General features: G+C 38.4%; 2 protein-coding genes and 3 long non-coding RNA genes across 5 annotated transcripts in view; 4 read left to right on the top strand and 1 right to left on the bottom strand.

The window, feature by feature from the left end:
• Positions 1-333: 333 nt before the first annotated feature.
• On the top strand, positions 334-5,037 carry LOC148195780 (uncharacterized). The gene is made up of 2 exons (XR_015780817.1): positions 334-695; positions 967-5,037. It is a non-coding gene; the product is annotated as an uncharacterized LOC148195780 (long non-coding RNA).
• Positions 5,038-6,861: 1,824 nt separating this feature from the next.
• The window catches only part of LOC148195776 (exosome complex component RRP41 homolog), a 47,865-nt gene continuing 28,327 nt past the window's right edge, over positions 6,862-26,399 (top strand). Inside the window, exons 1-4 of the mRNA XM_088095287.1 lie at positions 6,862-6,956; positions 10,823-10,888; positions 11,722-11,768; positions 11,854-11,914. Of these exons, the coding sequence (XP_087951413.1) occupies positions 10,835-10,888; positions 11,722-11,768; positions 11,854-11,914 (162 nt within the window). The 5' untranslated portion in view covers positions 6,862-6,956; positions 10,823-10,834. The remainder of the gene's footprint in view (positions 6,957-10,822; positions 10,889-11,721; positions 11,769-11,853; positions 11,915-26,399) is intronic.
• On the top strand, positions 13,028-15,165 carry LOC148195779 (uncharacterized). Its single transcript, XM_088095481.1, has 3 exons — positions 13,028-14,283; positions 14,451-14,492; positions 14,931-15,165. The coding sequence occupies exons 1-3, from the start codon at positions 14,208-14,210 to the stop codon at positions 15,137-15,139; spliced, it is 327 nt and encodes a 108-aa protein (XP_087951607.1). The 5' UTR covers positions 13,028-14,207; the 3' UTR covers positions 15,140-15,165.
• Positions 20,266-20,968, bottom strand: LOC148195778 (uncharacterized). The gene is made up of 3 exons (XR_015780724.1): positions 20,828-20,968; positions 20,535-20,612; positions 20,266-20,302 (listed from the first exon to the last, which is right to left on the bottom strand). It is a non-coding gene; the product is annotated as an uncharacterized LOC148195778 (long non-coding RNA).
• On the top strand, positions 22,002-23,242 carry LOC148195777 (uncharacterized). Its single transcript, XR_015780720.1, has 2 exons — positions 22,002-22,273; positions 22,545-23,242. It is a non-coding gene; the product is annotated as an uncharacterized LOC148195777 (long non-coding RNA).

Here is a 26,399-nt window from a genome sequence, read left to right as displayed (position 1 = left end):
GCTGTTAAATAGGACTGAATTCCATAGGCCAGACCTTAAAATGCTGCTTTCAATTAGCTCATTTTGTCATAGGACCAAGTTCATATATCTCACTAAAAAAGGTTGGTTAGACATCCTTAGGGTTAGAACCCTCCATTTTCTTACTTTTATCATTTGGCAAACTACAACATTTGTAGCTTTTAAGTGATATGATGGAATCGTACTTGACGTAGTCCTCTTTTTGTATTTTTTTACTTTTTATAGTTTAGCTCTTAAGGAGCATGGGTTACTATAAATACCAGCTCCTCTATTGTATTGTCACTTTTGAGCTGAATGAGAATTATATTTCTGAAATCAGAATAATTCTCTCTTGAAAGTCATAGGCTAGAGAGTCCAAAGACTTCCTCTAGCCACCTTCCAAGCACACTCTATTTTTCCATTTCTCCAAAATTCCACGGTGCTACTCATTCCTCCACGCCACCTCTCCTTCGCTGCCACCTCGCATGCGTCAGCGTTTTTCAATTCCTTCTTCAGCCACGCGTCCGCTCCCTCGTTCCACATCATTTGCTTTTCTTCTCACACATCAGACACGCACAGCCACATTCTCTCTTTCGTGAGAGCTTTTTCTCCATCTCGCAGAACCACATCTCGTTCTTCCACTCAAGAGTTTCCTCGTCGCCAGCCATTCTTCATCACAAATCCATCTCTTCTCCTCCGTAAGTATCAGATTCACAAGTTTCTTCATCTTTCTTCCACTGTCACCAAATCATCTGCACATTTGTCTAGGGTTTCTTCATCCTTCATCATTTTCTCTGATTTTAGCCGATTAAAATTACTTTTGATTCGTTCCAAACCTTTTCCACCGTTCAATCTTCATTTTGAACCGATTAATCGGTTCATATTGGGTTTCCTTCCATTTCTAGGGTTTCTATCGAGTTTAACCCTCTGTTTTTGTCATTTTCCGCTGCGTATTCTTCGTCGGAGAAGCTTCGAGGAGGTCCGGTTTGTATTCGCGCAGCTTCAATCGACCTCTCCTCGGGCGTTCGTCCATCAAGTGGTATCAGAGCCAGGTTCGAACACGCTTCAGAGGTAAGTATCTCGGTTCGTCTCTGTTCTGAGTTTTCTTCCATTATTGAGTTGTTTCGATTCTTGTTTCAGTTTGATTCGTGTCTCTGTCTTTGTTCTAGTTTTGTGTTTTGATTCTGTCTTGATTCTGAGTTTATTCTTCCATTTTCGCGTTCTTAGTTAATTTCTTTACTGTCTTGTGTTTAACTTTTGTTCGTCATGGAATTCTCAAAGTGTTTTGCCTTGATTCAGTTTCAGTATGTGTTGTTTTTTCTGTATGAGATTCAAATATGTTTGTTCGTTCTTGGATCTCAATTTCTGCGTTTAGGTTTTCAAGTTGAGTGTTACTTATTTGTTTAAGCTTTCTTGTTCTGTGCCTTTGAGTCATTATATGAGTATTATTTCATTTTATTTCGGTGCAAGTCTTTGTTTGAGTATTTTAATTTCTAAATCCATTTCTGTTTTGTCTATGTCATGTTATTTTGTTTTAATTGTCAATTAAATCTGAGTTTAACTGTGATTCAATTGAGTTTTTTTTGCTTTGAGTAAGATCTGTTCATCATCATAAGCAGTGACATTCAATTGAATGAGCTTGATGCAGACTTCAACAGCAGTTTAATTTCATTTCATTTATCTGAAGCTGTCTTGAGTTTTTGATGCTGACCATTACATGTAATTTGTATTGCACTTTTGAAATTCTGTGAGCTGAAAGTTGAATCTGCTTGTGGATAGCAAATGCACACCAATTAAGCTATGAAATGTTGCATTGAGCTTGGGTGCAAGATGCTTACAGCAGCATCAGTCTTTCATTTGGCCAGCTACACCGAACTGGTTTTTCTTTGAAGTCTGTGTTAATGTTTTGAGTGTGTGTTTGTTCTACTTAGTATTAGATCATTACTAAGTTCTAACATCAGTACATCCTAGAGTCATTGTGTCTGAGTGCTTTAATTTCTTTTCTGCAGAATTAAATTTGATTTGACTTGTGTTACTGCACCTTTGTGTCAAAGTTGTTCTGGCTTAAAATTTGTAAGTGGTTGATGATTAAGTCCACAAAAATCTGCATCACATCAGCAGTACTTGTAATCTTGTACAAAACAACCACTAAATCTGTGATTTGAATTTGAACCTAGCAGTAACACTTGTAATTGGAGTTGATTCTACTGATTTCATTGTAAAACAGTGCATAAGGCTGAAATTAACAATGTTAAATGCTGCACTACAAGTCTGAAATAAAGTGAATCAGTTTGAACATTTGTTTACAAAAATTCTGCAATTTGTTCTTGATCTTTTATTGCTTTTGAAATCTACTCTAGAACTGATCTTAGGATCCTGTTTGAGTGCTTACTGTGATCAAAAGCTTTGTTTCTTGCTTGTCATTGTTGAATGTCTTAGTTTTGTCTACATTACATGTAAAATCTGTTCAGCTGTTCTAATTTGAGCTTTGTTTGCTTTCATAATCTGATCTTGAGTCAGTTTCTCTGTTGTGCTGTAAATTCTTTTGCTTTAGTGGTTGTCCTGTTCTGTTCTACCTGTCTGTCCATTACTTTGATCTTTGCCTAGCCATTTCTTTATTACTTGAGAAGCTTTTTCACTCTGGATTTCTGGAAATTGAAAGAAGGTTTGTGTGCTTGGTAGCATTTTAGGTGGTGGTGGTCTGGAATACTCTCCAGCTGTGTACTGCCAAGGGAGAATCTCCCTTCCAAACCTTTACATTTTGAGTGCTTTAAGCTTTTAAAAAGAAGCCTGAGTGTTGTGAGTTTTGTAAGGCTGATTTGGCCTAATTCCTTGGCACTTTGAAATAGAGAATTCATTGTTAATCTAACTGTTTTGTGATTGTTCATTGTGCAGGAAAAGAAATTGGATCAATTAGATTGGATCAGTTGTGGTTTGCTTAAACTGACATTGCATTCATTTTGGATTATAAACTGCTTGCTGAAATCATTGAGATATTATATGTCTGAATGTGATTACTGATTTCATGGTTTGCTTACAATTGTTGAAATCTGTTGAATACTTATTAGCACCATCATTCTTTCGTTGTTGAGATCAATTTTTCCAAATGCATATAGAAAATATTTTCCTGGTATTAATCACATGCAGATTTCAGTTTTATTCAGATTGATTGATTGAATACCTTGCATGCCACCTAGTTAGTTGTTCATGGACTGATTTATGCATGAATTGATTTGCTTGGAGTAATTAGTCTTGTGCATGAACTTGTTTTAACTGCCAAAGCATCATTCCATTTGAAGAAGTGACTAAAGCACTTACTTTCCAATTCTGACGTTGTGGTTGAATTAAGCACATAATTCTTTTACCCATTGGATTGATCAGAATTTAAATTAGAATTGAATGGTTGTTTAAATCAGTTTAGTTCAGCTTTGAATTACACCCATTGCATCTGGTTTAATATCTATGTCCTTGTGTATTTTTGCTGGAGTTGGTGCAATTTCTGTGAGCAGATCTGAAACGAATCAGTGCAGGGAAAAAGTGAAGAATGAATCTGCTGATTAGTTGAGCACAAGGAAGAACCTACAACAAAGTCCACTAAAACCAACAACTAGAAATAGCATTAATCAGGGAAGTTGCTTAGCTATATTACTTCTATTTGTTTAACTGTTTGTGTTATAGCTTGCAATTTGTTGGATGATGTGATTTGCTGAATTGGAATCTGGTTTGATGTTGTTGTGTGCAGAGTTGATAAACATTTGGAGTCAAGAATTTTAAGCAGTAGCAGAATATCAGTAGAGTTTACAGCAAGATAGACCAACCATTTAATTAGGGGAGTTGTTTAATTTTGTTGCCTCTGGATTACTTAATTGTTTCTGTCTTAGCTGGAAATTGATAGCATTGATGGTTACTCTGCTGAATTGATTGTGAATCTTTGATTGCAGTTTGTCATTTGAGAGCAACAGAAATTTATATAGCTGCATCAAGTGTACGAGACTAGGAGAAAAGGGAAGAATCTTTTATATTGTGTGAATTTAATCCTTTTGATATCTGTGTGTAGATAAGGCACATTGATTCCAATTGTGATTTGTGATTATAGGATAAACCAGAAGCTAGAAAAGGGGCCAAAGCTGGCCGAACCAGCAACAGGAGTGTACATTTTTTTTTGGCACAAGGACTTGGCATCAAAATGAATGAAGTGGACCAGGACCAGGACCGTAGCAGCCTAGTATAGTTTTTCTTTTGTAATTATTTTCTTCAATTTGTTTGTAATAGGCTTGTGTTAGCCTACTGTTAGCTTTAGCTTTTGTTTTGTAAAAGGGCCTTTTATAAAGTCCAAGTGTTTAGGAAGAGTCCTTGGTGCTCTTTCAAACTCTTGGCAACTTTATTTGCTTTTATTTTTAGCATAGCTAGACAGGTGAATGTGTCTTGTTAGCCAAAGCTACAAGCTTCACCATAGGAGTAGACTTTAATATTGACTTAATTTGTGTATCTCGTAGGGGTCATTAGAGTCCGCTGGTTTCTTTAGTGTTTTTGTTTCTTTGATTTTGTGTTCACGTTTAGGGTTGATTAGGCTAAAAGGGATTAAACTCTAAGCCTTTTCACATTAGAGTCCGAGAGTCTAGTCTTTTATTTGTGCTTAATTGTTTGAGTTGTGTACTTTGTTTCTAAAGGTGATTTTAGTTTAAGGGGTAATTAGTTAGTAGCCTAAGACATTTCTGGCAAGGCAAGATTTGGTACTTAAGCAGCTCTTTAGCTCACCTCTCTTACCTGGGACTTGTCTAAGTGAAAGTTTTGAACCCTTTAGATTAAGAAAACTTTTAAAAACAAAGATGTCTTATGGTTCATATAGGTCTTCTAGGTTAGATAAAGTTGATGAAATGTTTAAACAAGCTAGGAATCTTCCATCCTTTGGTAAAGATATAGGTGCATTAACATATCTGCAGATCTTATATATACTAATTAACATAAAGCTTCAGTGATTCATGACTATGTAAGAATTCATGTAGGATATTATTATTTATTAATACTCCGCATTTCATACGCTTCATGAGTATTCTTGAAAGATCTAAAGGAACCTTTTTTGGAATGAATATTAAGTGAAGAAAAAAGGAGGAAAAAAAAAGCCCAAGAAAAAAATAATAGCTTTACCTCCATGGGTCTGCGACCATCCAGTCGAAGTCCTTCTGGCCTGACGTATTCCATCCTCAGGTCAATCTATGGCAGCTGGATTTTGTTTTTATTTGCTTTATATTCTTGGCTTCCAAAAAAAAATGATATTTTTACTAAAGTTATTAAAACAAAATGGTTAGATTTTGATGAATCTGAGCCATTTAAAAGTTTGTGTTGGCTCAAGTAGTTTGTGGGTCATGCAGTGAGATGAGTGAGAGAGCAGTTCGAATTAATAACACTGCTCAATTGAAAACATACCGAACAAATTCCAGTTGCTCTGTAAAGATTAGGATGAAAACAAGGTTACAAAAAATCAAGCAATCTGAACTTTGAATGAATATCATATAGACAACAACAAACATTTACCCAATAAGTGGGGCACTAGGTAAATAATATTGCAAAAATAAATATTAGAAATCAGCAAACAACAAAATAACAACGCATTTGAAGAAAATAAATCTGGTCGTGTCCCTACCCTTTTAAACATTTAAGTTTGCTCTTAATCTTACTGCAAGCAAAGAAAAAGAGGAAAGTACACCACGGACAGAAAGATATTGTAAAGGGGTGGTTCTCGAAGCAAATTCAATCTGCATACTGTTATTATTTTTATTTTATTCTAGCACTCCCCGAATTTCAACAAATTTCTAAAGGAGAATGAGCAGGCTTTTAGTTTAATAGTTACAGAAGAAAGATTTGGGTCAATTATATATGAGAAGGACAGTGTTCCCTTCCCACTTAATAAACTAACAACACAGAGCAATGATTTTAGTGACTCGGTTATGCTATAGATCAATTTTATGGTTGAGTGGTATGCAAGTTCAAGATGCAGGATTTTTAAGAAGAGTTTTTGTGAGATCGATAGAAAGGGCAAGGAAGGGTTATAAGTTTGATTGAGAGAACGATATAGTATAGGAGTAATTGGTTATCAAGATGTTCAATGTTTGAAGCTTATACAAAGCTGTCGTAAACTCCATTTTTCTTGGTTGTAAATGTTGAATTGATTAAATTAGAAAAGCATAGCAACTTTTACGAGTTTAACAGAAAATAGGGATTGGGTGGTGAGTGGTGACACTGCAAGGCACTACACATGACAACGCAAACATTGAAAGGGTTTGAACTTTGATGACCAGAGAGAGAAAAGGAAAAGTACCTGACTGACGGCGAGATTTGCCGGTGGCTGTTAGTTGCGCTCTGTGGGCGACGGCGAGAACGGAAGTTGGTTCGCGCACTGCAAACGAGCCTAGTCTAGGCAGGGTTCCGCTGTTCGGTGTTTAAATTTGATTTTTCTAGAAAAAAAAATAGGACCTATTAAACCTATTTAGTGACCTATTTAAAATCAAACATTTGCAAAATACTATTTGGACGAGCACTGTTCACCGAGCACAGTGGACGAACGTTACTGAACGAACACTACCTTCCAACCACTAGGCCGAACACTATTTGGACGTACGTTCGTTATCAATCAACAGGCCGAACGCTGTTGGACGAACGTTATCAAATCCTACACTATCAGGCCGAACGCTAAACCATCGAACACCAGTACTAAATTCAATACTTGGACGAACGCGCAACGCTTGGAACCTAAGAATACTACTCAAGGTCGAACGCTCAACATTGCTATCCGAACAGGTTTAAACAACTGACCTATTAAACCTATTTAGTGACCTATTTAAACACCGAACAGCGGAACCCTGCCTAGACTAGGCTCGTTGCAGTGCGCGGACCAACTTCCGTTCTCGCCGTCGCCACACAGAGCGTAACAGCCACCGTCAAATCTCGCCGTCAGTCAGGTACTTTTCCTTTTCTCTTCTCTGGTCATCAAAGTTCAAACCCTTTCAATGTTTGCGTTGTCATGTGTAGTGCCTTGCAGTGTCACCACTCACCACCCAATCCCTATTTTCTGTTAAACTCGTAAAAGTTGCTATGCTTTTCTAATTTAATCAATTCAACATTTACAACCAAGAAAAATGGAGTTTACGACAGCTTTGTATAAGCTTCAAACATTGAACATCTTGATAACCAATTACTCCTATACTATATCGTTCTCTCAATCAAACTTATAACCCTTCCTTGCCCTTTGTATCGATCTCACAAAAACTCTTCTTAAAAATCCTGCACTTGAACTTGCATACCACTCAACCATAAAATTGATCTAGCATAACCGAGTCACTAAAATCATTGCTCTGTGTTGTTAGTTATTAAGTTAGGAAGGGAACACTGTCCTTCTCATATATAATTGACCCAAATCTTTCCTCTGTAACTATTAAACTAAAAGCCTGCTCATTCTCCTTTAGAAATTTGTTGAAATTCGGGGAGTGCTAGAATAAAATAAAAATAATAACAGTATGGAGATTGAATTTGCTTCCACTTATTGGGTAAATGTTTGTTGTTGTCTATATGATATTCATTCAAAGTTCAGATTGCTTGATTTTTTGTACTGCCCCCACAGATCACCACTAGGCTTTCTAGTGTGCTTTGTCCTCACTCGCACACTTTCCGGGAAAACTTCCCAGAAGGTCACCCATCGTAGAATTACTCTAGGCTAAGCACGCTTAACCATGGAGTTCTTATGAGTCGGGCAACCGAAAAGCAAATGCATTTGGTGATATGAGTAGTCAAATCAATTCCTTTAAGATATCCTTCAATCGTATAGTCCCATACCTATATAGTCTCCAGATCCCTCTCATTCCGGTGTATGTTCGATTCATCCATGTACCCCTTCCACCGGAAGCCTTGCCAGGAGCCGCTCCTTGTCTGTGCCCCCTGCACCATGCTACCTGCACCGGCGTCACTCCCCGCACTCTCATTAGTGCCTGGGTGTCACATGCTGACATCCCAAAATATATAACAATGTATATATGTAGAATGCAGCGATTATAATAATAGAAAGCAGTTAAGAGTACACAATAGATAGAATTAAGGAGTACAGTTATCCAAGTCTGGCTGGGAAACTTTAAAACTTAAGTACAAGTTCATAATTCTCCAAAACACAGATCATGCTAAAATGAAGGCTAGAAGTCTTTCAAAATAAAGAGTTGTTTAGCTAGTAGAAATCCTAAGCACTAGGGGCTGGGTCTTCCTCAACTTCCAAAGCTTGCTCCAAAGGTACATCATCACCTACTGCTCACATCCAAAGGATTGGATGATCATCGCAAGGGGAAAGGCAAACACATGCAACACATACAATTCATTTTCAATCAATCTAGCAGTTACCAGAATATCCATACACATATAAACACCTTAGTCATCATAAACATAAGCATTCATTTCATAAAACTCATCAAGACAAGCATCCTATCATGTTAAGACTCTAGACACGTCCGGACATAGAATGTATGTAGAGCTGGGGCGGGTTGTGCACTTGTGATGGCCTCTACTGCTTTGCAAAGCCATTGCCGAGGGGTTCCACCCGACCATACACAAGGCTAGTCCGTTACCGCGGAATAGACCTCCAGTGATAGCGTCTACCCTAGGACCTCCCACTACTCCCACCACACGCGTCAATCCTCTCTAAGTGAGAATGAAAGACCGTTGGAGTGTTAGGGATAACCCCCATATGGAAGCCTCTTACATTCATTCAATACACTAACTGATCCCACCGAGAGATCTAAATTTCCGATTCAATCCTACCATTTTAAATCTTATGATATTCCTTTTGGATCAACAATGTACATCATAAACCACTTATAACCATACACTTTCAACCAATCTGGATCACATGAAGATGCATTCATAAATTGTAACCGAAATATTTAAATAACATAACTTATTGGAATGAGAGAAAACATAACAGAAAATATCACCACTGGACGAACACTATTTGGACGAGCGCCAAGAGCCCTTGGGAGGACACTGTTTGAACGAACGTCCAAAACCCATTGGTCGGACACTGTTTGAACGAACGTCAAAATCCCTTGGGCGGACTTTGTTTGGACGAACGCTCAACGATCAAACATGAAGACCGAGCGCTAGCGATCACTAACCAATATCAAGACCGGACGCTTAAGATTCAACCCTAAGAATACAAACTTAAGGCCGAACACTCACAATCGCAACTAAACCAAGGCCGAACGCCACCAACATGAACGCTCGCTATTACTTATGGACGCTCGCTACTAATTCAACCTCTGACCGAACGCTAATTAAACCATCAACTGAACGAACGCTACTAACCAACACCTGAGCGATCGTTACTAAACCATAACTTGAGCGATCGTTATTTAAACCAATGACCGAACGCTGTTAATATCATCCCCTAAGACCGAACGCTCCCCAGACAAGGACGAACGCTAATCAAACCAACATTTGACCGAACGTCACTCAGCACATGGCATGACCGAGCGTTCAAATCCGACATGGACGAACGGTCAGTTTGCGCATTCTGCAGAATTATGCAGAATTCTGCATAATGGTAACAGAACCTCCCTTTGACCATTTCTAACCACTTTTCTCAACTTCTTAGACTCTTAATTCTCGTTTTAGACTTAATTAAACTTGTCCAACTGATTCTAAGCATTCCTACTACCATTTTTAAGTGATTAAAGTTCACTTTCAGCTCCAAAACACTAACTTCAACAACTTAGGGACCCAAATTTGATTCTACTACTTGGAACATGTTTCCGACCACTCTTATGTTTCTAACAAGTCACAATGGACTTGTCTAGGCTGCCCAAACAGTCCAGGAACACTGCAGCCTTCATTTACTCAAAATCCCTACCTCACTTCCTCTAAAATGGCCTAAAATTGACCCTAAAGACACTTTATTTCCTTTCTAACAGCACTACCACAGAATTTTCACGCTAAAACAGTTCCAACATACACAATTCCATCATTCTAAGTCATTCCAAACAGTTTATAGACATCAATCACCAAATACACATAACACACACTTCCATACATGCATTTCAAGTTTAGCTAGAACCAAGTTCATGCTTCCACCACAAACCACTACAAATTTTATCATGCATTCACTCCACACAGTAAAATCAAAAGTAGAACTAGCTCCCCTTACCTCTAGTGTAGACAACCAAGCTCAAGTAGGAACCCTAGACCACTTGCTTGCACTCTCAAAATGTTAGAATCACCTATAAATCATCAATTGATGATAGAAAACGAATCTTAGAACCCAATAGAAGCTAGATTACGGAAGAAAACGAAATGGGTTGCATGCAACAAGTTCAATCACATGCTTACAACCCTAGGGCACATGAGAAAGGGGGTTTTCTTACCGGTTCTGATTAGAGAAATTGATCGACTAAGAGCAAGACCCGCTACTTTGTGATCGTTGGGGCAGCACCTAATCGAGAATTTAATGGTTCAGTGTGAAGAAGGGAAAGGGAGAAGATATAGGGGGAGGAGAGAGCTTGCAGGAAGAGGAATGGTTTCTCAGACAAGAGGAATGAGTTAAAAATCAATGTTTCAAAACTAATGTAATTTTATTTTAAAGTACTCAACCTCTCATCTTTTCCACTTGTCATCCCCTTTTTGCTGACTCAAATCCAAGTCCTTACACAGATTCTGCAAAATCTCACCATTTTGTTTCAATAACTTTAGTAGAAAATATCATTTTTTTTTGGAAGCCAAGAATATAAAGCAAAATAAAACAAAATCCAGCTGCTTATGTCTCATCTTTGTCTCCTTTTTGTCTCTGCCATAGATTGACCTGAGGATGGAATACGTCAGCCCAGAAGGACTTCGACTGGATGGTCGCAGACCCATGGAGGTACAACTATTATTTTTTTCTTGGGCTTTTTTTTTCCTCCTTTTTTCTTCACTTAATATTCATTCCAAAAAAGGTTCCTTTAGATCTTTCAAGAATACTCATGAAGCGTATGAAATGTGGAGTATTAATAAATAATAATATCCTACATGAATTCTTACATAGTCATGAATTACTGAAGCTTTATGTTAATTAGTATATATAAGATCTGCAGATAGTTCTGCATATGGGTTATACATAGATGAGCCATGCCATGGGTAATGGAAATGTGTAAGGGCACATTTTGAACTGCAAAAAAACATATAAACAGATTAGAAGCAGTCAATAACCTTAGTTCTGATAAACATTAAAACCTATCACTTAAAAGCTACAAATGTTGTAGTTTGCCAAATGATAAAAGTAAGAAAATGGAGGGTTCTAACCCTAAGGATGTCTAACCAACCTTTTTTAGTGAGATATATGAACTTGGTCCTATGACAAAATGAGCTAATTGAAAGCAGCATTTTAAGGTCTGGCCTATGGAATTCAGTCCTATTTAACAGCTGTGATTTGGACATGATTTTGGGATTCGACTATTTAAAATGAGGAGATGCACTTTAGAGGATAAGGTGAAGTTATTACTATTTATTAAAAATTTAGTATTTAAGAGTGCGATAAAATATATGTACATGTATAAGAAACTATGAAGTTATTAAAATCTCAATGACTATTACTGCAGTTTATCCTCTAAAGTGTTATTCCTTCACTGCAGAGGATCTAAATCTATGATTTTATATTTCTTTCTCTACTGATCTTTTGCCTTTAACTTTTTCTCCTCTCTTTATGGTATATTGTAGATGCGACAAATTCGTGCAGAAATTGGTGCTGTATCCAAAGCAGATGGGTAAATGAATTTTAGCTTTTTAGAAAATTAAGTTGTGATATCATTTGAAGCATTTGACCATAAAGTTTTTTTATTTTGAAAACAGTTCTGCCATGTTTGAGATGGGTAATACAAAAGTTATTGCTGCCGTCTATGGCCCTAGAGAGGTACTGTTTAATTATTTACCTTGCTAATGAAAAAGGATAGTTAACAATCCTTAAATTATATAGACAAATTTCATTAGCAAGGTAAATAATTAAACAGTACCTCTCTAGGGCCATAGACGGCAGCAATAACTTTTGTATTACCATCTCAAACATGGCAGAACTGTTTTCAAAATAAAAAAACTTTATGGTCAAATGCTTCAAATGATATCACAACTTAATTTTCTAAAAAGCTAAAATTCATTTACCCGTCTGCTTTGGATACAGCACCAATTTCTGCACCAATTTGTCGCATCTACAATATACCATAAAGAGAGGAGAAAAAGTTAAAGGCAAAAGATCAGTAGAGAAAGAAATATAAAATCATAGATTTAGATCCTCTGCAGTGAAGGAATAACACTTTAGAGGATAAACTGCAGTAATAGTCATTGAGATTTAATAACTTCATAGTTTCTTATACATGTACATATATTTTATCACAATCTCAAATACTAAATTTTTAATAAATAGTAATAACTTCACCTTATCCTCTAAAGTGCATCTCCTCATTTTAAATAGTCGAATCCCAAAATTCATTTTCCAAAATCCCACAGCTGTTAAATAGGACTGAATTCCATAGGCCAGACCTTAAAATGCTGCTTTCAATTAGCTCATTTTGTCATAGGACCAAGTTCATCTCACTAAAAAAGGTTGGTTAGACATCCTTAGGGTTAGAACCCTCCATTTTCTTACTTTTATCATTTGGCAAACTACAACATTTGTAGCTTTTAAGTGATATGATGGAATCGTACTTGACGTAGTCCTCTTTTTGTTTTTTTACTTTTTATAGTTTAGCTCTTAAGGAGCATGGGTTACTATAAATACCCAGCTCCTCTATTGTATTGTCACTTTTGAGCTGAATGAGAATTATATTTCTGAAATCAGAATAATTCTCTCTTGAAAGTCATAGGCTAGAGAGTCCAAAGACTTCCTCTAGCCACCTTCCAAGCACACTCTATTTTCCATTGGAAAATGATACTCGAACAACTTAATTTAACAACATTTCGACACAGCCTACGTGTCAGCATATGAGCGGTCCACGTTTTGAGGGAAAAAGCTGCTGAAATCTGAGAAAACCTGCTTCAATTGTGATGTGGCGAGGGACGGGCACGGGCAGAGTAAAAGTTGCGTTTCAAATTTGAGATTCATTTTCGAACTTCGTAGAGAGAAGCCGCGCGAACATTGGGGACGGATGCTGTGACCTAGACAGAGAGACGAGAGAGTTGGAGAAAGGGTTCACGAGCGAGAGAGAGACGGAGTGCTTGCCGGAGTGCCGCCGTTCACTGTCGAAGGCCGTGTCGGAGAGATCGAACGCCTCCAGCCCGTTCCGTTTCAGGGGCGCCGCAGGTCCGACGTCGACCGGTCGAAGCGAACACGGCATCGTGTTCCGTCCGTTCCGGCCCAGCGACTTAGGGAGGCGTTGAAGGTGTCGCTTCGTCCCAGCTGCTTCCGTCCCTGTCCCGGAGTGCCGCCGGACCTTTCTTCTAAAGATATTGTCGTCATGAAGAGGCGGATTGCAAATGTTCTTGAACTTGGGGAAACGGTATGTATGTATTTTATCATTCTTAATTTTCTGATTTTTTATTTCTTTGTTCTACTGAAGTATCATTGTAAAATACAATATTTATTTTCCAATTCACTCCAGAGTAGTTGTAGATCATCCATTTGTTTAGGCAATCATTGGTTTTTTATGTGGCCAAGGAGTTGTGGAATTTCTTGCTAAGGGTAGTTCATATCCTTAAAAAATATTATCCAGTTAAAAATATTTTACTCTCAAATCTGAACGTGTAAGGAATGTGTAATTTTGACATTGTGCTTTTCAAGTTGGAACAAATAAATACAGAAAATAAGAGAACCCGAATCTGCTGTTGACTCCATAGTTGCGTATGCAAATTTACTTTTAACTTGAGTTGAGTATGGCAACCCTAAACCGTTATCAGAGAAAGCCTGTTAATTGCCATTTTTTCAAAATAAAGGATTAATGGTGTTCATAAAGATAAAAATATAAGAAACAATATTTAAAGTTATATTTGGCTTGTATCTAACTGCAATTATTAATTTTATATCATGTTCATTTACATGTTCTCTTTATATCTTGTAAATCTTTATACTTGACTAGGCTGGAATTATATATCATATATCTACTTCGTTAAGAGTTTTTTGAGGTTCATTAGTTGGGCAGTATTAACCGATATTCTTCCAATAAGTTTTGCAAGCCTTGAGAAGGCTAAAAGGTAACAATGACAGAAAGGCAAAAATGTCTGCTGAGACTAAGGTTGTATTTGACCAGCTAACTAAGGATGCTATGAAGCTGATGGAGAATGGTGAATACAGTTGAGTTAATCCCTCCAGGCTTTGTAGATATTATGCATTGTGTAAACATGTAATCATTTAGATAGGCTGATGAGACTCTATGTCATGCGACTTGTTTTGATTCACTGTTTCTTTAGTTGCTATGCCTACATTATGCTTAACTTTGGCTCCTTGACCTTTTTCGCAGATGTTTATCATGAAAAGCGAGAGGTTTTTGATCGTGAAGCGGGTTAGTGTTATACACTATGCTTTATTCTACTTATATTATGTTTTGTTGTTTCATTATGTTTACATTGTTAACAACATGATGTAATATGCTGTTTGATTTTATAATTTATTTGATTTAACTACTTGGTTTTACTATTATAATACTGTTCAACTTATGTTGTTATTATGGTCATGATGCAAGATAGAACTTATTGTTCTATTATCAATATCATACATGGTGTTTGTTTATTCTTAGTGTTTGGAGAAACTATCTTTGGGCCTCCATATTAGTTAAGTGTTGGATTTTGGGGCAGGTTATTAATTGTCAATTTTTCCTTGGCTCTTCTTTCTTCTTTCTATGATGTTGTCGATATTTAGGTTTATGAGAAGGAGTGAAGGGTGCCTGTTTCGTGGTATTAACTGCTTAATGCTTATGCCTTCTACATTCTCCCCTTTTCAGAAGGATATGAGAAGTTAGCCCGGGCAAAAGAAGGCCCATCAAATCAACATTTGGCTAGTGGAGAAGCCTCTAGCACTGGTGAAGGTGATTATGATATGTTTGCTGACGAGGATGATAACAGTAAGCCATCTACAGATGAAAATAATACAGTTAGTCAATCTTCATCGGACGCCATATTGTGTGGAGGAATGAAGTGTTGCAACATTTAGGGTTGTTACAAAATGGATAGTACGAATGTCATTTATGTATTTCTTATCACTCTTTGAAATTGTGATGATTAGGTTTGAATGTACATATTTTTTGTTACAAATCATCAAAGAAATGTTCAATAAATGACATAATCAATGGTTGAAGATCATTTGCATGTCCAATAAGTGTTAAAAAAAATTCATTAAAAAATCAATGTCATTTTGAAAGTTGAACTATCTCTGCAAAAACTTTGCTTGAACTCCCCACTTATTTGGTCTTTGCTACCAATGTTGTTTCTGTACAACGATTTTTACAAAGAAGGGTTCCTTGGGCATGGAGTTTGATATAAAGGTGATAATCAATGTCTGAACATCACTTGTATGTCCAATAAGTCTTTAAAAAAAATTGGTTCATTTAAAATCAATGCTATTTTCACAGTTGACCCCTATGTGCAAAACCTTTGCCTGAACTCTCCACTTATTTGGCCTTTGCTGTAAGGACCGTGCATTATGTTAAAATAAGAATTGGGGGAAGAGCTTCACGTGGGCGGCTGCACATTTCTAAGTGGTGGGACAAGGGGAGCACGTCCGTGAGTGGAAAGAAGGGAGGCACGTTCCTGGAAGTGGGGAAGTGGGCGGCTGCACTTGGAGAAAGTGGAGGGGCAGCCACACATGTGAGGGATGGGTGGAGACTCTCACTTTCGGCTGCTGGTGGAGAGTGAGTCACTCCACTTTGAAGTGTCCAACCACCAAGAAACACCATCATCATCATTGGGCACAGCATTATGGAAGGAAGGGAGAAGCTGGGGAGTGCACGGTTCTACTTCTTAAAGAGAAGAGTTGGTAGATTGAAGGATTTTTGGGGAGAGGGGCGTTACAGATTGGAGAGCTTACTGCATCGGTGAAGTTCGGAGATGCTAAATTACAAGGAGGTCTTGGATTGAAAATCTTGAAGAAGATAAGATTCAAGAGGGGTGTTGGGTGCTGCATCCAGAGAAGTGGAGAGCTCGTGGGTTTGGAAGGAGATCCGCGCACTGTATTTCAAGATTTGCAAGGAGGTCTTCAAGAGGTAAGGGGAGCTAGATCCTTTTCTCTGGATTGTATGAACCATGCATGTGTGTACTGAGATCTATGATATAGTGTTGTTGATGAACAAATATCGTACTTAGAATGACTTTGTTGTGCATGAATCTGTATGCCTGGTAGTACAATTGTGTTATTGAAGAAAATCTGGGTAGAAGGGGATGAAAATTGGGATTTTCTGGATTTCTGGAAAACCTGCGAAATCTGCAGAATTCTGCAGATTCGCGCGTTCGTTCTAAATTTTGGAGTGAAAATGGGACGTTCGTCCCATTCGCTAAGAGCGTTCGGTTTTTGTGTAGCGAACGTCCGCGTTCGTCCTAGCGTTCGGTCTTTTGAGAAATAGTAATATTAGACGTTCGGTTTCGTGTGTGTTAGCGCTCGTCCAAACAGTACTCCACCTCAGCCTTTTAAACGTTCGGTTTGATGTAAGAGAAATGGTGAGCGTTCGGTTTCTTAATATTGACTGTATGTGCGTTCGTCCCAAACACTGTTTACCTATTGAGTTTCGTTATCTATGTACGTTCGTTCCAGACGGTGCTTATATATCTTGTTTCGATTGTAATTGTCTATGAACGTACGGTTTTTGACTGTATGTGCGTTCGTCCTTAAAGTGTAGCGTTCGTCCTTCCCTATGAGTGTAGCGTTCGTCCTTTCCTATGAGTGTAACGTTCGTCCTTTCCTATGAGTGTAGCGTTCGTCCTTTCCTATGAGTGTAGCGTTCGTCCTTCCAAATGGTATAACGTTCGGCATTATTAGCGAGTTATGACGTTCGTCAGAGAAGTGTTTCGGCCTGTTGTTGAGCGTTCGTCCGTAGCGTTCGTACAAAGAAGTGTGCGGCCTGTTGTTGAGCGTTCGTCCGTAGCGTTCGTCCAAGGAAGTGTTCGGCCTGTTGTTGAGCGTTCGTCCCGTAGCGTTCGTCCATATCAATTTTGTGACGTTCGGTCAAATTGTGTTCCTCCTGGCGTTCGGAAATGACGTACGCCAAAATAGTGTTCGGCTCGGAAAGTGACGTTGGTCCAGATAGCGCTCGCCCAGATAGCGTTCGTCCAGTAGTATGCGTCCAAAGCATTTTGGGACGTTCGGTCAAATAGAGTTCGGCTCGTAAATGGCGTTTGTTCTGTTGTAACGTTCGTTCCTTAAAGTGCCCAGTGAATAGTAGTCGTCCAAATAGTATTCTACAAACTATGTTGTCTAAGTTTATTTTTCTTTTAAATTGAACTATGTGTACAAATGTTTGAAATGTATACTGTGATGAGATTTATGTGAAAGCATGTGAATGCATGAGAATGTATGAAATATGATAAATTAATGCGATGATATGATTGTAAATGTAAAGATGAGACGTGTGTATTACCTTGCATAGTGTTGGGGAGTGCCAGCTGAACTATGCGAGTGTAAAGAAGAGTCGGGTGTATTTACCTTGCATAGTGTTGGGGAGTGCCAGCTGAACTATGCAAGTGTAAAGATGAGTCGTGTGTATTTACCTTGCATAGTGTTGGGGAGTGCCAGCTGAACTATGCGAGTGTAAAGATGAGACGTGTGTATTTACCTTGCATAGTGTTGGGGAGTGCCAGCTGAACTATGCGAGTGTAAAGATGAGACGTGTGTATTTACCTTGCGTAGTGTTGGGGAGTGCCAGCTGAACTATGCGAGTGTAAAGATGAGTCGTATGTATGGATTTACCTTGCATAGTGTTGGGGAGTGCCAGCTGAACTATGCGAGTGTAAAGATGAGTCTTGTGATGTCAATTTACCATGTTTGGAGGACTTTTGCATGACGTGTTAGTGTGTGATTTGTGGTTTAACGAGTATATCTTATTTGTTCTATGTATGATAACATAAATTAACTGTGCTATATGTATAACATGCTTTTTACATCTAGCTCACCCTTGCATTGTTTGTGTTGTGTGCTGTTTGGGTATGTTTCTCTGGCGATGATCATCCACTTGGATGGGAGCAGACGTTGTTGAGGAGATCTCTTTGGAGCAAGAGCTGGAGGATACTAAGGTTGCGGAGTAGTCTTCTTAGGGATTTCCCATCTGAACACTTGTAGTGTTTGACTCTTTAAGCTATTAAAGTTTGAATTTCCCGTCTCTTTTATTTCTGGATGACTGTAATTTTACATTTAATTACACGTCATGATCCGACTGTTCTCTTTATTGGAATGTTGACATCTTTATTATGTAATATTTGTTATTATATAATCGGGATGTTACATTTGCTCCCAATGTTGTTTCTGCACAATGAGTTTTACAGAAAATGGTTCCTTGAGCATGAAGTTTGATATAAATGTGATAATAAATGCCTGAATATCACTTGTATGTCCAATAAGTCTTAAAAAAATTGGTTCACTTAAAAATCAATGTCATTTTCACAGTTGACCTGTGTGTGCAAAATCTTTGCCTGAACTCCCCACTTATTTGGCCTTTGCTCCCAGTGTTGTTTCTTCATAATGAGTTTTACAAAGAGTAGTTCCTTGGACAGAGATTTCAATATAAATATCATAATCATTGCCTAAACATCACTTGTATGTCCAATAACGATTAAAAAAAATTTGCACTTAAAAATTAACGGTATTTTCTTTGTTGACCTGACTATGCAAAACCTTTGCCTTAAGTCCCCAGTTATTTAGCCATTGGTACCAATGCAATTTTGCATGAAGAGTTATGCAAAAAATGGTTCCTTGGGATGAACTTCGATATAAATATCATAATCTTTTTGCCTAATATTTCACATTATCATGCTTATATTTGTGATTCCATTCATCAACTTTGTTTGGATCATGTGCCCAATGGAGTCTGTTCTACCCAATATTCAACCGTTTGGAAGTTATAATATTATGTTTTCAGCCGATGATCCAAACACCCCTTATAAAGTTTGTGACAATTTTTTCTCTAATATTAATTTTATATTTTGATGTATAGAAAGTTGAAGGTATAAAAATAATTCAAATCATCAATAACTCGTTAAATGGATTTAGAATCTTAAACAAAAGATGAACATTGGGGCACCTATTGCTACACCAAATACAATAAACTGGCCGTAAAAGGTTATCATATGATGCTACAAAGGCGTACATTAACATAATTACAATTTGCTTCTCAGGAGGACCACGAAAGTCACTATTGACTCGGTGTTCAAGAATCCATATAAAAATTCCAATCACAAAAAATGAGACAGTCGTAGCACACCACATATCTGCTGTAAATGGTTTGAGGAACACCCAAGCACTTGATCCTGATTTGTCGATAGGACGAGCGTCCTCTGCGCGCTGGACGAGCGTCCCCTCTGGGCGACAAGCGTCTGGACGAGCGTCCTCTGCCAGCTGGGCGAGCGACCTCCGCTCTCTGGACGAGCGTCCTCTGCGTGCTGGACGAGCGTTCTCTTCGCGCTGGACGAGCGTCCCCTCTGGGCGACAAGCGTCTGGACGAGCGTCCTCTGCCAGCTGGGCGAGCGATCTCCGCTCTCTGGACGAGCGTCCACTTTCTGGACGAGCGTCCTCTGCGCGCTGGACGAGCGTCCCCTCTTGGCGACAAGCGTCTGGACGAGCGTCCTCTACCAGCTGGGCGAGCGATCTCCGCTCTCTGGACGAGCGTCCACTTGCTGGACGAGCGTCCTCTGAGCGCTGGACGAGCCTCCTCTGCGCGCTGGACGAGCGTCCTCTGCGCTGCGCGCTGGACGAGCGTCCTGGCTTGCTGTTCGATTGGCATTCGTTCTTCTAAGTCCGCGCAGGCTTATTTCATCCTTCTAAGTCGCGCCCGGGCGCGAGACTCTCTGTAAAATCGCGTCCGGCGCCCTCTTTTTCGCGCTTGGGCGTGAAACTCTCGGAAGAACAGCGTCCTCTTCTCGATGCCGACAGGCAAATGATGCGCTCCAAGTTTTTGATAGTATCCAATCCTTATTCTACTTCGAAATAAACAAACAAAAGCATCAAAAAACATTTAAACAGTCAAAATTATACTTATATCAACAATTATATACTTTTCATGACAATTAACACTAAAACTTACTCAAAAGCACAACAATTTAAGCAACAAAAACAAGTAAAATTTACACCTATCACTCCTCTCAGCCAAAGGTGTTAATTATACAACTAATCACCCTGCATGTTTTTATGCCACCAAAGATCTATAAATTGACGTACACATATCACATCTCTTGATATAGTTTCCAACAAAAAATATCACAAATCAAGATTAAATTTTAACAAACAACTAAAGACACATCCAAATCCACATCTATGTTTGGCACCACTTACTGTAAACAAAGGCTAAAAGATGTCAGCATAAAAATTGACAAACCACACGAAAAGATGATAAAGGAATGTGTTGTACCATTGTCCTGATGCTGCAGAGCAATAAAGCCCGGTATTTGGATCATAATAATAGCCCAAACTGCTGCTATAATAGTACCTGGACCATCAAATATTGATGTCAGAACAAGCTTATAACAGCTCTTTTGGTAACAGAATTCATTAGAAGAAGAAGTGGGTACAAACCCTCAACTTTTGCCACCTCCTTAATACCATAATGATTTTTTTTTTGGTTTTGAAATTTACAACAAAGATAAATAATGTCATGTATATCAGACTATTTCCCAAAATTTACATGGAAGAGAAGAGCCATACCCAGAAGATTCATCATACACATAATCATTTTGCAATGCTCCACCTGAAAGAAAAGTAGAACAATGTTAAGTAAATACTAGATTGATTTCTTAGATTTGCCCGCTCTTTGGCAGCTTTGGCAGCTACTTGGGGATTCGTTAAGTCAACTTCACCCTCCTCGACATTTCCTTTGTCCACAACTTCATCTCCAGGCTTCACTTTCTTGCCCTTTGGAAACCTAACCCTTTTTGCTCTGTATAAATTCAACAGAAAATCTCAAAATTCAGTTCCACAAGCCAATCATTACAGCCTCTAAAGTTAAAGCCCCAACAAGGGGACTCATACACACACAAATATTACCAATCCAACAAAATTACAGCAACAATGTAAGATTAACCAAAGAACATGTATACAAATCAATAACACAACAAAATTCACTTGGGAGACGTATCGTACATAACCAAATCCATCCACAAACAACATCATCCATGTATTAAACATTCATTCCACTGAAAAAACAAAAAAAAAACCAACCTTCAGTGAAGACGACGTGTGGCGGTTGGAACAGAGACGATTGCCTAAGGTGTGGGTGGGACTGACAACCCGGAAAACCCCTCTTTTTGGTCCACCGAACAGTCCACACTCCGGCGACACTCCGGCGATGCTCCAGCGGCACTCCGGCGGCACCGGGACAGGGACGGAAGCAGTTGGGACGAAGCGGCACCTTCAACGCCTCCCTAAGTCGCTGGGCCGGAACGGACGGAACACGATGCCGTGTTCGCTTCGACCGGTCGACGTCGGACCTGTGGCGCCCCTGAAACGGAACGGGCTGGAGGCGTTCGATCTCTTCGACACGGCCTTCGACAGTGAACGGCGGCACTCCGGCAAGCACTCCGTCTATCTCTCGCTCGTGAACCCTTTCTCCAACTCTCTCGTCTCTCTGTCTAGGTCACAGCATCCGTCCCCAATGTTCGCGCGGTTTCTCTGTACGAAGTTCGAAAATGAATTTCAAATTTGAAACGCAACTTTTACTCTGCCCGTGCCCGTCCCTCGCCACGTCACAATTGAAACAGGTTTTCTCAGATTTCAGCAGCTTTTTCCCTCAAAACGTGGACCGCTCATATGCTGACACGTAGGCTGTGTCGAAATGTTGTCAAATTAAGTTGTTCGACTATCATTTTCCTTTTCCATTTCTCCAAAATTCCACGGTGCTACTCATTCCTCCACGCCACCTCTCCTTCGCTGCCACCTCGCATGCGTCAGCGTTTTTCAATTCCTTCTTCAGCCACGCGTCCGCTCCCTCGTTCCACATCATTTGCTTTTCTTCTCACACATCAGACACGCACAGCCACATTCTCTCTTTCGTGAGAGCTTTTTCTCCATCTCGCAGAACCACATCTCGTTCTTCCACTCAAGAGTTTCCTCGTCGCCAGCCATTCTTCATCACAAATCCATCTCTTCTCCTCCGTAAGTATCAGATTCACAAGTTTCTTCATCTTTCTTCCACTGTCACCAAATCATCTGCACATTTGTCTAGGGTTTCTTCATCCTTCATCATTTTCTCTGATTTTAGCCGATTAAAATTACTTTTGATTCGTTCCAAACCTTTTCCACCGTTCAATCTTCATTTTGAACCGATTAATCGGTTCATATTGGGTTTCCTTCCATTTCTAGGGTTTCTATCGAGTTTAACCCTCTGTTTTTGTCATTTTCCGCTGCGTATTCTTCGTCGGAGAAGCTTCGAGGAGGTCCGGTTTGTATTCGCGCAGCTTCAATCGACCTCTCCTCGGGCGTTCGTCCATCAAGTGGTATCAGAGCCAGGTTCGAACACGCTTCAGAGGTAAGTATCTCGGTTCGTCTCTGTTCTGAGTTTTCTTCCATTATTGAGTTGTTTCGATTCTTGTTTCAGTTTGATTCGTGTCTCTGTCTTTGTTCTAGTTTTGTGTTTTGATTCTGTCTTGATTCTGAGTTTATTCTTCCATTTTCGCGTTCTTAGTTAATTTCTTTACTGTCTTGTGTTTAACTTTGTTCGTCATGGAATTCTCAAAGTGTTTTGCCTTGATTCAGTTTCAGTATGTGTTGTTTTTTCTGTATGAGATTCAAATATGTTTGTTCGTTCTTGGATCTCAATTTCTGCGTTTAGGTTTTCAAGTTGAGTGTTACTTATTTGTTTAAGCTTTCTTGTTCTGTGCCTTTGAGTCATTATATGAGTATTATTTCATTTTATTTCGGTGCAAGTCTTTGTTGAGTATTTTAATTTCTAAATCCATTTCTGTTTTGTCTATGTCATGTTATTTTGTTTTAATTGTCAATTAAATCTGAGTTTAACTGTGATTCAATTGAGTTTTTTTTGCTTTGAGTAAGATCTGTTCATCATCATAAGCAGTGACATTCAATTGAATGAGCTTGATGCAGACTTCAACAGCAGTTTAATTTCATTTCATTTATCTGAAGCTGTCTTGAGTTTTTGATGCTGACCATTACATGTAATTTGTATTGCACTTTTGAAATTCTGTGAGCTGAAAGTTGAATCTGCTTGTGGATAGCAAATGCACACCAATTAAGCTATGAAATGTTGCATTGAGCTTGGGTGCAAGATGCTTACAGCAGCATCAGTCTTTCATTTGGCCAGCTACACCGAACTGGTTTTTCTTTGAAGTCTGTGTTAATGTTTGAGTGTGTGTTTGTTCTACTTAGTATTAGATCATTACTAAGTTCTAACATCAGTACATCCTAGAGTCATTGTGTCTGAGTGCTTTAATTTCTTTTCTGCAGAATTAAATTTGATTTGACTTGTGTTACTGCACCTTTGTGTCAAAGTTGTTCTGGCTTAAAATTTGTAAGTGGTTGATGATTAAGTCCACAAAAATCTGCATCACATCAGCAGTACTTGTAATCTTGTACAAAACAACCACTAAATCTGTGATTTGAATTTGAACCTAGCAGTAACACTTGTAATTGAGAGTTGATTCTACTGATTTCATTGTAAAACAGTGCATAAGGCTGAAATTAACAATGTTAAATGCTGCACTACAAGTCTGAAATAAAGTGAATCAGTTTGAACATTTGTTTACAAAAATTCTGCAATTTGTTCTTGATCTTTTATTGCTTTTGAAATCTACTCTAGAACTGATCTTAGGATCCTGTTTGAGTGCTTACTGTGATCAAAAGCTTTGTTTCTTGCTTGTCATTGTTGAATGTCTTAGTTTTGTCTACATTACATGTAAAATCTGTTCAGCTGTTCTAATTTGAGCTTTGTTTGCTTTCATAATCTGATCTTGAGTCAGTTTCTCTGTTGTGCTGTAAATTCTTTTGCTTTAGTGGTTGTCCTGTTCTGTTCTACCTGTCTGTCCATTACTTTGATCTTTGCCTAGCCATTTCTTTATTACTTGAGAAGCTTTTTCACTCTGGATTTCTGGAAATTGAAAGAAGGTTGTGTGCTTGGTAGCATTTTAGGTGGTGGTGGTCTGGAATACTCTCCAGCTGTGTACTGCCAAGGGAGAATCTCCCTTCCAAACCTTTACATTTTGAGTGCTTAAGCTTTTAAAAAGAAGCCTGAGTGTTGTGAGTTTTGTAAGGCTGATTTGGCCTAATTCCTTGGCACTTTGAAATAGAGAATTCATTGTTAATCTAACTGTTTTGTGATTGTTCATTGTGCAGGAAAAGAAATTGGATCAATTAGATTGGATCAGTTGTGGTTTGCTTAAACTGACATTGCATTCATTTTGGATTATAACTGCTTGCTGAAATCATTGAGATATTATATGTCTGAATGTGATTACTGATTTCATGGTTTGCTTACAATTGTTGAAATCTGTTGAATACTTATTAGCACCATCATTCTTTCGTTGTTGAGATCAATTTTTCCAAATGCATATAGAAAATTTTCCTGGTATTAATCACATGCAGATTTCAGTTTTATTCAGATTGATTGATTGAATACCTTGCATGCCACCTAGTTAGTTGTTCATGGACTGATTTATGCATGAATTGATTTGCTTGGAGTAATTAGTCTTGTGCATGAACTTGTTTTAACTGCCAAAGCATCATTCCATTTGAAGAAGTGACTAAAGCACTTACTTTCCAATTCTGACGTTGTGGTTGAATTAAGCACATAATCTTTTACCCATTGGATTGATCAGAATTTAAATTAGAATTGAATGGTTGTTTAAATCAGTTTAGTTCAGCTTGAATTACACCCCATTGATCTGTTGTTTAATATCTATGTCTTGTGTATTTTTGCTGGAGTGGTGCAATTTTCTGTGAGCAGATTCTGAAACGAATCAGTGCAGGGAAAAAAGTGAAGAATGAATCTGCTGATTAGTGAGACAAGGAAGAACTACAAACAAAGTCCACTAAAACAAACAAAACTAGAAATAGCATAATCAGGGAAGTGCTTAGCATATTACTTCTATTTGTTTAACTGTTTGGTTATAGCTTGCAATTTGTTGGATGATGTGATTTGCTGAATTGGAATCTGGTTTGATGTTGTTGTGTGCAGAGTTGATAAACATTTGGAGTCAAGAATTTTAAGCAGTAGCAGAATATCAGTAGAGTTTACAGCAAGATAGACCAACCATTTAATTAGGGGAGTTGTTTAATTTTTTGCCTCTGGATTACTTAATTGTTTCTGTCTTAGCTGGAAATTGATAGCATTGATGGTTACTCTGCTGAATTGATTGTGAATCTTTGATTGCAGTTTGTCATTGAGAGCAACAGAAATTTATATAGCTGCATCAAGTGTACGAGACTAGGAGAAAAGGAAGAATCTTTTATATTGTGTGAATTTAATCCTTTTGATATCTGTGTGTAGATAAGGCACATTGATTCCAATTGTGATTTGTGATTATAGGATAAACCAGAAGCTAGAAAAGGGGCCAAAGCTGGCCGAACCAGCAACAGGAGTGTACATTTTTTTTTGGCACAAGGACTTGGCATCAAAATGAATGAAGTGGACCAGGACCAGGACCGTAGCAGCCTAGTATAGTTTTTCTTTTGAATTATTTTCTTCAATTTGTTTGTAATAGGCTTGTGTTAGCCTACTGTTAGCTTTAGCTTTGTTTTGTAAAAGGGCCTTTTATAAAGTCCAAGTTGTTTAGGAAGAGTCCTTGGTGCTCTTTCAAACTCTTGGCAACTTTATTTGCTTTTATTTTTAGCATAGCTAGACAGGTGAATGTGTCTTGTTAGCCAAAGCTACAAGCTTCACCATAGGAGTAGACTTTAATATTGACTTAATTTGTGTATCTCGTAGGGGTCATTAGAGTCCGCTGGTTTCTTTATGTTTTTGTACTTTTTCTTTGATTTTGTGTCACGTTTAGGGTTGATTAGGCTAAAAGGGATTAAACTCTAAGCCTTTTCACATTAGAGTCCGAGAGTCTAGTCTTTTATTTGTGATTAATTGTTTGAGTTGTGTACTTTGTTTCTAAAGGTGATTTTAGTTTAAGGGGTAATTAGTTAGTAGCCTAAGACATTTTCTGGCAAGCAAGATTTGGTACTTAAGCAGCTCTTTAGCTCACCTCTCTTACCTGGGACTTGTCTAAGTGAAAGTTTTGAACCCTATAGATTAAGAAAATTTTTAAAAACAAAGAGTCTT

The sequence above is a fragment of the Vigna umbellata genome, chromosome 7 (assembly GCF_029865625.1).
Source record: "Vigna umbellata cultivar VRB3 chromosome 7, Vumbellata_1.0, whole genome shotgun sequence".
Lineage (NCBI taxonomy): Eukaryota > Viridiplantae > Streptophyta > Magnoliopsida > Fabales > Fabaceae > Vigna > Vigna umbellata.
The sequence above is the reverse complement of the archived record's forward strand: the minus strand, read 5'-3'. Positions and strand labels throughout refer to the sequence as shown.